This window comes from Aulostomus chinensis, chromosome 23, assembly GCF_037954235.1.
Source record: "Aulostomus chinensis isolate RoL2024-O1b breed Wild chromosome 23, RoL_Achi_v1.0, whole genome shotgun sequence".
NCBI lineage: Eukaryota > Metazoa > Chordata > Actinopteri > Syngnathiformes > Aulostomidae > Aulostomus > Aulostomus chinensis.
In genome coordinates, this window is record NC_141342.1 from 13563445 (window position 1) to 13576621 (window position 13177).

At 43.1% G+C, this 13177-nt stretch overlaps 1 protein-coding gene across 3 annotated transcripts in view; it reads right to left on the reverse strand.

Annotated features, from left to right (window-relative positions):
• The window catches only part of nrg3b (neuregulin 3b), a 206106-nt gene extending 199031 nt beyond the window's left edge, over positions 1–7075 (reverse strand). For 2 of the 3 annotated variants that reach the window (XM_086195605.1, XM_086195604.1), the window contains exon 1: positions 4694–7075. In XM_086195605.1, the coding sequence (XP_086051731.1) occupies positions 4694–5537 (844 nt within the window). In that variant the 5' untranslated portion in view covers positions 5538–7075. The remainder of the gene's footprint in view (positions 1–4693) is intronic. The other variant, XM_086195603.1, reaches the window with a different exon arrangement.
• Between the last annotated feature and the right edge of the window lie 6102 nt (positions 7076–13177).

A 13177-nucleotide genomic window follows, 5' to 3' on the forward strand; every position in this document is an offset into this window, starting at 1 on the left:
TCATATCCGGGTTAGCGTTGCAGAGAGCTAAGACCGGGTGAGAGGCGTGGTCTAAATCCCGGACGCTATGTTTGTTCACAATTGGCATTAAAATACGTCTCCACTTGCAATTGGCTCTTGAAAAAAATCCATTCATAGCACTGACATCTTAATTATTGAATGAATTAGCTTTTGTGTGTGTGTGTGTGTGTGTGTGTGTGTGTGTGTGTGTGTGTGTGTGTGTGTGTAGAAAAACAGAAATCAGCTGTTAGGGCTGCACAATTTTGAAAAAAAATCGAATATCGCACATCATAACGCAATATCACTGAAGGGATCGAAGAGAATGTTGGTGTTTACCGCATAATTGGAAAGCTCCGCTGATAATGGAGTTATTTTTGTGGGATTCTGTATCAAACAAAGACGTTTTCTTAATTCTGAAGAATATGAGGTGTAGGCAGGTCGTCAAAGTACAATTAAAAGCGGTATTTTGACACAATTAGGCTTTAACAAATACTCTGCCGTCCTGTGATTTGAAAACTGCAGTAAGTCCTATTACGCAGCAGAATTAACAGAAATGAATACCAGGAGAGAAAGGTTGACTTTTAACAAGAGAAACTAACTTTTTTCTAGTGCTGATTAGTCAGAAATTAAAAGAGGAAGAGAGATTCTGACTGAGTCTGTTCCTCTGGGCTTTCTAACAAAACCAAACCAGTCAAGATGTTGGTGTCGCTCACTAAAGGCTTTTCAAAAGTGTCTCACTTTGTGTACAATAAAAATGCTGCCATTCATGCACCAATCAGTACATATTTCCGAGTCTAGAATTTCAAAATCATTCACTAGGAGCCCTTTTACTGCGAAGATACAGAGCTTAACACTGCACCACCATGCTGCCTGTTTTATGAATGGAATATATAGAATATCTGTGCCATCTTTAACACTTAAAAACTCAGCAAAACGCAATTATGTCTGCTTTTTAATTCAATCGAACAGGACTTCTCTTCATTTTTTTTTTTTGCTTGTTGGAACACACAAACATTTTTGTTCAAATGCCAAAAGCCCAATCCTGTAATTTATTGATCAATGAAACCTCTTGACTCCAAGAGAATCACAAATATATCTCCATGGGCTACAAAAAAAAAAAAAAAAAAATTAAATCTCATTTCAGTCCCAGATGTCTGTTTATACGTGAAGCAATTAGCCTACAGTCATCAGTGAAAAGCAAATCATTCATGCAGAGATCCTGGACCCTGAGAATTGACTGTTTCAATAAAAACCCTCAGCAAAACAGATTTATTGCAAACAAAATCTCATTGTGTCAGATATCGAACCATTAAGCCTCAAATGGGAGAAAAAACCCTGTGATTACGAGTGTTTTCATGCAGAGAGTGTCAGCTTTGGACATGACATACATGCTACTTTCCCGCTAACAACACTCGCTTTGCATGATTGTGTGTTTCTGAAGTTGTGTGCCGTTGTTGCTATTACGGCATTGATTAACTCGGTGTATTCATTGCTTACTACGGGAACGCCATGCATCTGGCAATTCAGATGACATTTGTCATTGATTAGAAGATGTTAATTGTTCTTTGTCAAGGAGAAGCAAGCTGGCGCAGACGAAGGGGCTCTATTACTACTATATTTTGAAGGAGCTTTTTAATCACGGTCATTGACGTCATCAGCTGCTACCATCACATCCCACAAAGCTTTAAAAGCTTCCACGGTGATGTTTTTTGTATTTTTTATTTTTGTTACACTGCAGAAAGGGATGGGATTTTGATGATTTTCTTTCAGGAAATGTTAAGAGTTTTATTCCAATTTTAATAAATGAATCTCAGATAAAAGTGCCACCTGTTGCCTGCCAAGAGCTCATAAATATGGTGATACTGATTCCACTGGAGGGCCAAAATGTCAGCAAAAGTGTGCATGAACGTAGGCAGAGGTAAAAGCGATCGGCCTTCTATGGAATTCACATATATGAAAATTTCAATTAAGAGAAGGTTGCTTTACTGCTTTTGAAGGCAGTGCCCTTTAACTGACTGCAGCAGGAGCAGATGCTCACTGATGTTCGCAGAAGGTGCTAGAAAGGTTTGGCGTCGTCAGCTCTCTGGAGGCTCTTCGTTGACTCTGTGTTTCTATAGGTATTTTTGATCATTTTGTCACCACTTAAATCCATTTATAGTCACTATAAATACACTTAATTCAAGCAGACCAAAGCCAATGTTCTACCTGTCAAAACATTTTTTAAATATCGCAAATAAAGATATTCCATCATCTGCATGGCTTTCTTCATATCCAGTGCGCAACCAGCTCTATAGAAAGAATATTTGGCCCAGAGGTAAAGTAGAAAATGATGTCATTTGATCACTGTTTGCCTGTGGAATCGATGTTATTGACTCATCCGACTGATAAATGATAGGATACTATGAAGTCATCCGGAACAGCTGTGCAAACACACGATCAGTTTTCATTTTTTGTCATTGCCCTCTCAGTTGTTAGGGAATAAATGAGAAGACAAACTGATAAATCTATGCAGCTTTTGTTGATCACGCTTGTCTCTGGGTCAGGGCCGTCCATAACGATAACGACGTGAGAATACTGTCATGGCCCAGCTCCTGGGCTAAAAGATGGCTAAGGGATACAGACTGCCAGTGAATATAAATGATTTATTTGAAACATCAGTAATCAAATTAAAAATAACTGCAAGCAAGGAGGGTGTTTTGTTAGCATTCTCTGTAGTGTGGATGTAGATGTGTAGAGATGCTGGCAGCTCGGGAAAATGGTGATTTGTCGTAGCTGTACATTTTGTAGAGAAATACAAAGTGGAAGTGCCTTCAAAAATGAGAAAAGTCTGGAGAATCCAACACTTTGTCACGAGAGTAGTCATCTTTTACGACCAACGCAACACTTAACCACTGATTCCGAGTCTGATCGCGTCTCATTTTTTTTTGAAACTCAATGAATTATAATGAGAAGAGGATACAGGAAGATCGCCAGATATCGTGGGCAGTTTTACATAATGGCGAAATCTTGTTTAGCCTACAAATATGGAATCCCTGACATGATGCACAGTGGCCCAAAAAGGCATTTTCTGATAAACCTGCCCCGCGAAAGCTGCAACGGATTTTTAGCCTCTCAATCCCCACAAAATTACTCGTTGAACTGTCATGATTTGATTCTTTTGGTGCAACAACATTTATAAACTGTAGAAAAGGTGAAAGAAAGATTGAATCCTTTCAGCCAGATCCAAGTTAACAGAGGGTTAAGCCACAAGTTAGAAGGCTCAGATGAAAGAACGCTTGCTCTTTTCTCTTACTCTTGTTTCCTCCATACTGGAGCGTGGAGTATGGAGTATAGACTATAGAGTATAGAGCCCCCCCCCCCACACACACACACACACACACACACACTCTACCCAGGTCTTTACATCCATGGTCTCACCTCTGCATCATCAGCTTTGTTGAACAGGAGTGATGTTCTGTAAATCTGAGACAATTTTGCCATCATTCATTAAATCACTCTAAACAGCAAATAGTTCACTGATGTTACTGTTATGGAAGTGACTCCACCGTTCCCTTGGGTTGGAATTATTATAAAACCGTGTATTAATAGTTAGTTATCTACCGAACCGTGCCAGTATACAGAAACAGATCATAAACCCAAGACAGAAATATTTTTTTTTCTCAAAACTAGTTAGAAAATAGAGCACCTTGAGTTGAAAAACCATCAGACACACAGACAGTACTCATAATTAATTGCACTTCCACATCTGAAATAAAACACCTTGTGATGTTAAAAACATACTCCTTGTGGAATGAATAATCAGGAAGCATTCCTCCTCTTCACAATATACCCCCTTTCTCCCTTAAGCCCTCCCCTCACTTAGCTCACTCCATCTGCCGTTTCTCTCCTCGCTCGCCTTCTTTGTCAAGCTTCCCGTTTTATTTTTCAAAGTTATCGTCCTCTTTTTTTCCTTCATTTCCTACCTCATCTATACCCACTTGTCCTTTGCAACCTTAATCTCATCCGTATATCCATGTTTTTTTTTCTCCCCCCCCACCCTCCCCAATCCTCTCGGTTTCTCCCTGCGGTGTCAAAGCTGTATCTGTAATACTCTGCTTCAGTATCACAGTATCCTCTCATCTAAATGGGGTGTGTGGCCTTGCTATATCTGATTTCTCTAGACAGGAGGTGAGAGCTAACCTTTCTCCCACTTCGACCCCTCACTGCTTCTTATTATTTGTTTTCATAACACAAACATGCTGTCCTTGGTCATAGCACACCATCACACAACAAAACCAACCCTAAGATCTCAACACCAGTAGACAAAACAAAACAAACTCAGCTAGACGGAGCCAATCATTTAGGCTAAGTCAGTGGGCAGGAAAAAGAAAAGAACACCTCTGGAGGTAAGATTCATATCGGATTAATGCACAAGTGAAAGATAAAGACGAGAGGGGTGAAAATACTGAGAATATCCCCTGATATATGTCTGAGCTAATGAATACGATTAATGTTGAGCTGTAGAATATCTACCTTCTGTTTGGATAAAAAAAGAAATCATTTATATTCTCAGACCATGAGTCATATTAAAGCATAACAAAGCAAAATATATGCATAATTCTTACCCAGCTCTATGTGCTTGTTGGTTGCCACATAGACGTACCTTTGTTACTTGCCAAAAAGCTCTTATGAAACCCATAAACCCCCAACTTACGCGTTCTGAAGCGGTGGTGTGGGCGTGTAGCTGGGGCCTTTCCTTGGCGCCCGTGATTCCAGCGTGACGTGGGCTTTGCAGGGGCTGACGGTTGAAAAGTGGTCACCTGCACCTTGGCGGTGGTCTTTGCAGGACTGGTAGTTGAGGTGGGTGCAGTGGAGGCAACGGTCGCAGAGGTCTGTCCCGGTTTAGAGTTGGCAGGTCCATTACGTCCATTACCGACGCTACTTCCTTTTCTGACGGTGCTGCGAGGGGTAACCTCCTTACCGCTGGGTGGTGGGGTGAGTCGGGTTGCGCGGGTGGTGGAGGTGGTAACCGCAGTACCGCTAATGCGCGTGCCAACACGGTTATGAAGGTGTGGGGCTCTGTTGCCATCACCATTAGCAGCACTGCCATTGGCTGAGTGGTTTGCTGGTGGCCCAGATCGAGTTCTTGGAGCTGGGGCAGTTCCATCTGCAGCTAGTGGCGTGGTAGTTGACACCATTGCTGTGGTAGAGGCAGCTGAAGTAGTGGTAGCAGTGGAAATGTCGGGCCCCTTGGGCATGGCACTGGGTTTGGAGAGAAATATAGGGTCCTGTCCAATGCTACCTTTAGGATCCACTAAATCAGTGGGGACATAGTCTTGGACAGATCCCACAACAATCCATTTCAGCAACACGAGACTGAGTGCCAGTCCCACAAAGCCCATTACCAGGGGCACGGCACACAGCCAGGTCTGCTGGCGAGGCCACACAGCACAGGGGCCACAGCGGAGAGGGCCTGGGGCTCGGGGAGATGCCTGTTCAGCCCCTGGCTCCTCCAGCGTCATGGCTGCTAGAGTGCTTGCACCAGAGCGCTCACTCATCCTGCCGGAGCGTTTGGTCTCTTGGGGTATATAGGGAGGTCAAACAGGTGGCCAAGTGACACAAGGGCACACAGAAGAAAAGGGATGTGGTGCAGAGGGAACGCTGGGCATCTTAAGCATCTACCAATGCATGCACAAACACAAAAACATGAACACAATCCACAGGAGCACCCACCAGCAGATCAGACTCAGTCACTCCCAGTCACGTACAACTAATTAAAAGCCGGCACAGTACTCAAATACACACGCACGCAAACGCACGCGCGCACGCACCCACACGCACGCACACCAGCAATACACTCCCTCTGGCGGACAACAAACCAAACACACAGACGCACAATCTATACACACTAATACACGAGCTCACAGGTTATACACAGGTGAGAGAGCGAGGCGGGGGAGTGAGGAGGAGGAGGAGGAGGAGGAGGGAGGGAGGGAGAGGAGTTGGTGGAGGGGGGGCGCCTCACTGTAGTTCGGCGTTAACGAAGCGATGATAAATCCCAGGATGCTTCACTCCCTTGTTATAAGGAAAGAAAAAAAACGCGACGCAAAAAAGAGCGGAGAAGGATATCGATCCGCTCGGCGGAGAGACTGGAGCTGTAAATCCATGTGCGTGAGTGCGTGCGTAGATCAACAATCCCGGCGGCACCCTTTCCACTTGATTATCGTCCGCATAAGGTCCTTAAAATACAAACCATGTGTTGTTCCATTTGAGTTTGATATTACCTTTGATACCGATTCTCTCGCAGGTGTCTTTATCGGATATGTTCAAGTTTGCGCCCTCAGCTCTCCATGTCCGTCCAGCTGTCGGTAATCCAGACGCGAGAAAGCTGGTGAAAGCCTCTAAAACCAAGCAAGGCAGAAGTGATCTGATGTGATTTGAGATGGGATGGCGGTGTCCTGTGGAGCAAGCTAAATCCAACTGGGTCCGATCCTGACGCGGAGCTCCCCGCTCCGGGGTCCTAGAGTGACAGCCGTGTGTCTCCAGAGCTGTCTTGTCTGCATCCCCGTCACTGGGATAATAGATCCGGTATTGGTGTGTAGAGAGGAGGGATGGGGGGTGGGGGGGAGACGCCTCGATTCGTTTACCTTCACTGCATTCCCACAGTGGTGCAAGCAGCAGAAAGGGAGATGGAGAGAAGAAAAAAAGGAGGGAGGGAGGGAAGGAGGGGGGCTGCTGGTTGAAAAAAATGATGCGGCGGCTGTTCTTGGAGGCTGCAGACTAGGGTGAGACGGGGGAAGGAAGAAAGGTAGGAAAGGGAGGCTTGCTTGCTCAATCCGCGGTGAGAGGTGTTGCTTTCACGGCTCCTATCCCACCCGGTGCTCTCCTCTCCTTCGCTTCACCGCCGTCCTCAGTTCTCCAAAGTGACGACTAGTGGCTGGCCCATCTCCTAACCCCCCCACTCCTCCTCCTCCTCCCCTGTAGGTGCACTGACACCCTTGTCAGCAAAGCACCAAAAAAAATGCAGGAGAAAGGTAGAGGGAAAACAAGAGAGAGGGCATAGATGCGTGTTGGCTAAGCTCTGCAGCAGATGCAGGAGGCAGAGGGAGGAGGCGGCAGCAGCACACACGCACTCACACACGTATACACACACAAACCCACACACACACAGCAGGGAGACTAGAGGAGAGGCGCTGCCACAGACACACCCCAGGGAGGTGTGATGGAGGGAAGGAGAAGAGGAGGAGGGAGGCACCACCAGTCTTGTGTCTCCTCCACCAAGAGCAAAACAAACCAAACACCAGGATCATAATTTATGGGCGAGTTAGAGTCCTACTTCAACTTGATTCTTCAGCGGGCAGCAGTTATTTTACAGCTCACAAGGGACCGTAGTGCTTTAAACACACAGCCAACCAGGTTTTATGGGTACCGATATCTGGTTATGAGTGAAAAACACCCTCAAGGTTCAGCATAATCAAGACTCCTTTCCATATCTGCATAACTGGCATTTTGTTCTTGTATTTATAGAGAACCTGTTACAAATCAACCAACCATGTAGACTCATTAGTGATGCACTCAATATTAAAGACACAGGAGCTTCCCTTATCGTTAATTCCTCTCCTCCATTTCAAAATACTCATCGTGTGAAATTTAAAGTGCACAAAATGGGACGCTATCATTATTCTTGCATCAGGATTTTGAACATAGAATATACACACACACACACACACACACACACACACACACACACACACACATATATATATATATATATATATATATATAAACACATATTTAAACAGACACTTCCTCATTCCTGAAATGATCTAACCCACAAACATATTCTTAAACGCAATACATCTGGCTCAATTTAGTCTTACAGACAAAAAGCAATGCCTATTTGTAACTCCCTTCTACTGACATTTACTGTGTACCCCACATTGTAACATTAAATTCTTATTTTGCAAGCCCGGGTGATTGATAGTTACAAGAGGTGCACAATAGATGTCAGGAACAATCGTTTACAAAGAGCCATCAGGCTTTGTTTCCTGTCCGTAAAACTAAATTGAGGGCTAAACAACCCTAAAGTGTTGAAGAACAAATTTGTGCGTAAGAACATTTCATGAATAACGCCTACTGTTCTCATGGAGGACGTGAATCATCAGTTACTTTGACGTCAAGACTGTCTTTAGCTTTAAAATGAGAGAAGCTGACAAACGCAGAGACACCTTTTGTGTTCTAATCATTGTTTTATAATAAGTAGGGTTGAGCTTTGAGATGTCAGTTGTAGTTTGTTTTAACAGACGTCACACATTAACAGACAAAAAAGAAATGAGATGACATAGCCCACAAGAGGCGTTTCCCACTCGTGTGTGTGTGTGTGTGTGTGTGTGTGTGTGTGTGTGTGTGTGTGTGTGTGTGTGAGTGGTGTGTAACGAAACACAGGTAGTTGTGGACCAGGTTTTAACCGCAGCAGTCAACAAGCTTGTCAGATATGTGCCTGACAGACAAGCTCAGGAGAAAACTTGACTGACAGAAGCTACAAGGTTGTTGTTTTCAATGGTTTCATTCACTATAACTCCTGGAGATGCCGTACGTACCACGTTTCCTCCAACATACGGACGGCAGCGTATCGGTCACGTGGCGATGTAATCTTTTGGCTGTGACACATTCGGTGACGCAGCTGGATGCCTCATATTGATTAGGAACTTCATGGTGCCAGTACTTCTGCAAAACCAAAGAGTAGCAACACATTATTCGTATGCGATGTCACCACTCTCGTGCCGCGTTTCATTTTTTTGGTTGTTGTCTCAAGCTACTATCAAAGCTATTGACACATTATAGTGTAAAAATAGCCTCAGCGGATATGACATCCAAGACTGTCACATGTATCGAGGATGATTGATTTATTCTAATAATGAAACTTGAGTAGTTCAAAAGTTACCCCTGGATAATGTCTGGAATGTTCCGAAAAAGAACAGAAAAGTACTGCATTATCTATGTTTGCATGTAAAATAACTTGATGATGTCTTGCATGATGTTGCAACACGCCACCTCCCATCCCAACACATTTACATACAAATGGAGGCTGTTTTAAATTGTGAGGACAAACTCACTTTTAGAGGAGGCGGAAGATTAAGAAAGATTTAAGTAAAAACAATAGAAGCTACATTAAAAGAAAACCTAAGCACTCGGAGGACCAAAACGGGGTTAAGTAACAATGTATTTAAATAATTTTCATTAAAAAAAACTGATGCTGATGCAAGAAAGAGAGAGGGAAAGCTTGAAAGGAGGGTGAGAGAGAAGGGGGGGGGTGGGGGTGAGGGTCAGGTAAGACGACAGACTAGATTGAGGGAAGTATCTCTTTAAGCACCTACAACACAGCGTTCAAGATGTAAAACCGTCGCTCCGGTCCCAAATCACATCATTTAGAGCATCTGAACTGTTTCTGGCACAAATTTAGATCCATTTCGAACTCCTTACATTTCCCTGAGGACTCCAAAATGACACCATTTGAAAGCATTGTTCTCATAATAACAATTTGCATAACCCCGAGGTTGGTTTTTCAATTGATTTTCATAAATAATTGAAAACGACTAGCGCAGTTGCAGCGCTGTGACATCTCCATGCATATTCATACTTTTGTATAGCTCGCATTTCTTCATTAGCAACTTGCTCTAATGTGTATGATGAGTGCCAGTACATTGTTTAGCAGTAGAAGTACTGTGATGTCCCACTCAGAGGATGCCTTTCATCTCCACAGGCTGCTGAGTTTCACTCTCTTCAGGGGAATTTTATTCTTCTCCTTTTACCCCCTCAAAAGCAATTGAAGATTCTCAAGAAAAATAACAGACGTATTTATTCACACCGCTGAAATATTGGATACAATTATGTGACGCTGAGTTAGAATAGGAAGTTTTCTATCACATTTACTCAACAGTGTCAATGCACTAACAGCTCAAAAGAGATGTGAAATGTTTATTTTCCACACGGGGAAACAGTTTAGATGCAGTTTACAGTGTTTTTATGTCTCTCTTCTAATCAATCTTGTTTGAAAAATTCATGCAGTGCAGCATCCCTTGTATAAACACTCAGTAGGAGTACATGTTGCAGGAGAGCTACTGCAGTTGTTGAATTAGACTTCTCTTTTATCCCAAGTCTGTAGGACCAAGAGATGAAGCCACGGACTGACAGTAGACTGTCCAGCTCCAGAACAGTAGGTGGCGCTGGCGGTTTGGCCCCTTACAGCTGGTTGTAATCACACTTTCTTCTTTTGCATCACATGTAAAAAAGTGGACATCGTTTCGAAGAGCGTGGAAGAACAAAAAGCTCCTGTACAATGTCCTGGACGCTCGCGGGTTCTATCAATAATGTTTCCGTACATACGTCTTCATCACAAGAACTCTTAAAATAACTGTTTCAGCCCATGATGTGAATACAAATCAACGCCACTGATTGAAAATTGGTCTATCAGACCTCATTCTTAAAAAAAAAAGAGTTACAGCTTCATGGCAGTTTAGTGATGAAAATATAGAAGCGATAAATTACCACTGACATAAAAAAAAAGTTTTTCTCCGACTGACACAAACAAACAGCTGTTTTTTTTTTACATCGTGTGAATGCACCAACTGTGTCACAGACGTACAAAATACACCGCAGCATCTGCCATCAAATGGAATTAATTCAAGTGGGGTCTGTAGGGCTGACGGGCAAGTTAAGAATTCACTCCTGGTGTCTGGAGGGAGCCATTAAGGTTCCTGCCCCTGATGAATGTCCAATCGTGTCAGGTAAAGTTCACTTCATTGCTATCTCACTTATCCTGGTCTTGGTTGGTCGTCAACAAAAAAAAGGAACATAATCACATCTGCTCCTTTCCCCCCTGAGAATTTCTGTGGTCCCGGGATATTTATGGTTTTATGCACTGTTGAGCAGCTGCAGGAATGTCCACTGTGTCAGTTCTCTGTCTAAAAAAATCCATCCAGGAGTCCTCCAGTGGTCTGCTTTCCACTCCGGCGGGACTGTGCTCCAGACCAGAGTGCCTCCAGAGCATGAAGATGTGCGTGAGGCCTTCAGTAAATAATGGATGACGTCTTGCCCTCTGCATCCTGCCTTTGATTCTGCCATCATGCTGCGTCTACCACAAAGACAGCCGAGGACGTGAGAACACATCAAGAAGGTTTTCTGTATTTGTTCTATTTACTCCACCACCTCACTTGATGCTTTTTTTATATGGATGGAAAAAAGGGCAACCTAAATCACTCTATTGATTATTACACCTGAATGATATCAAAAATCAATACCTTCTCCTATCTACATTTGTTCATCTGTGGGGAGTCACTATTTACCAAGTCTAATCAGCACAACTTGCGTACCCTTTAGCACATTCTGAGGTAAACAAACCTCCTTCGGTGCCACTCCAATTTGGTCTTTTTTTTCCCCTTCTTTTTCCTGCAGCAAAATAAATGCCAAGGTTTGTATTTGTGTTCTTGGATCTCATCCAGGCTTGTTCCCAGATCAAGCAAAGAACATGTTAAACCAGCGAACAAAAGACTAATGAAAAAATCCTCACGCCACAGTTGTGCCTCCTTCCTGCGATCCACCCTCACGACTTCCTACGTGTGTACGGCGCCTCAAAAGGTGAGCAGAGTCTTAAAATAACTCTGTAAAAAAGGATTAACGCTTAACAGGGTCCACCAGTTTCCATCAGCAAGCTCAGTGCTATTTCTGCGCTTATAAGTGCTCTTGCTAAGATTCCAACCCGCCATTGCTGAACTCAGCAAGCCCTTGTTGAACTTTACAAAGGCATTGTTAGCCCCAAATTGCTCAAGATTACTTCTTTGGCAACGGTCATTTTGAATCGCTAAAGCTTGAAAATGCATCGCCTACATAAATGTGACACAGGGGCTACCAAATTATCACACAATCTCATGGGGCATCACATTATCAGTGCCATCTGTGCTGGCTCACTTCATCCATCCATCATTGCTAGAAGGCTTTCAACTTGTCCCTACATTTTATTTTTAATACCTTTGACCGTCAACTCTAAGGGTCCATCCAAGGAATATCAGTGAATTCTTGTGCTCTCTCTCTCTCGAAAAAAAAAAGCATTTATCTTATGCTATGGCAAAGTCGCCATTTAAATGTTGGATGGGCTACCTGTCAGAGGAGCAGACAGGATCTTGTTAGCCAACGTGTCCACTTCCAGACCTGCCTGGTTGAATGCCAGGTCAAGCCATTTTTGACAGACTGCAGAGAGGCAGGGTATGGATTTATTATAATGTCTTTCACGTTTATAAAACTATGACAGTGGAGACTTTTTTTTTCATCGGTTTAGTGTGCTGAGACATTTGGAACCTGAAGGGATAAGTGAAGAACAGAGATATCACTGGGTAGTAGAGAAAATAGATAGAAGAAACGTTATGCTGGCGGGTTCGTGTTGACAGGATGGTTAGTTATCCCATAACCCAAAAGACAAACAGGCAGTGTAAAATAGCACAATACACTTGCCTATTTACTCCAGACATCTTTCTATAAAACTAATGCAGTATAATCCAACAGCCCCGCAGTAAATCCACTCTTCAGGAGGACCATAATGTTGAGTTTTTATTGAATCTGTTTGAAAGAGATGTTGCTTTATTCTAATGGCCATTTTGGAGGCTGTAATATGTGGTGCTTTTGAACTGTACCGTGTCCTAGTGTAGCATTCTACCACCACCAGTCGTGTGCTGCTACTGCTTCAGCAGAACTCTTGACTCTTACTGTGGAGGAGTTAGAGCTAGAAGTAAAAGATCATTGCCCCTGTTCAGCAATGAAGGAAGTGTGTTAAGCTAGTACATTCCGATCTTTTCCAAAAAAATAAATAAATAAATAAAAATAAACCAAGGTCATAAAATGAGGTCAGGAATTAACTTTTTGTCCTCCTGTCAGTCTTGTTGATGGATTCCAAAATGCCAGGTAGATTTCTATGCTGATACTGTAACTTAAGAGCACCAACAAATAACAAGTGCACAATGGTCTTAAAAAAAAAAAGATAGCAAAGACCCAACAACTGCCCCATGAGCAAAGTAAGAGCAGAAAAAAAAAAACCCAAAAAAACCTCTGGTAATAGTTTGGCTTTTCGAAAGCTAGTCTGGAGTTATTTCAGCATTTGTGGTGCAGCAGATGGACACTATTACAGATGTAGCAGCAATTAAATCAC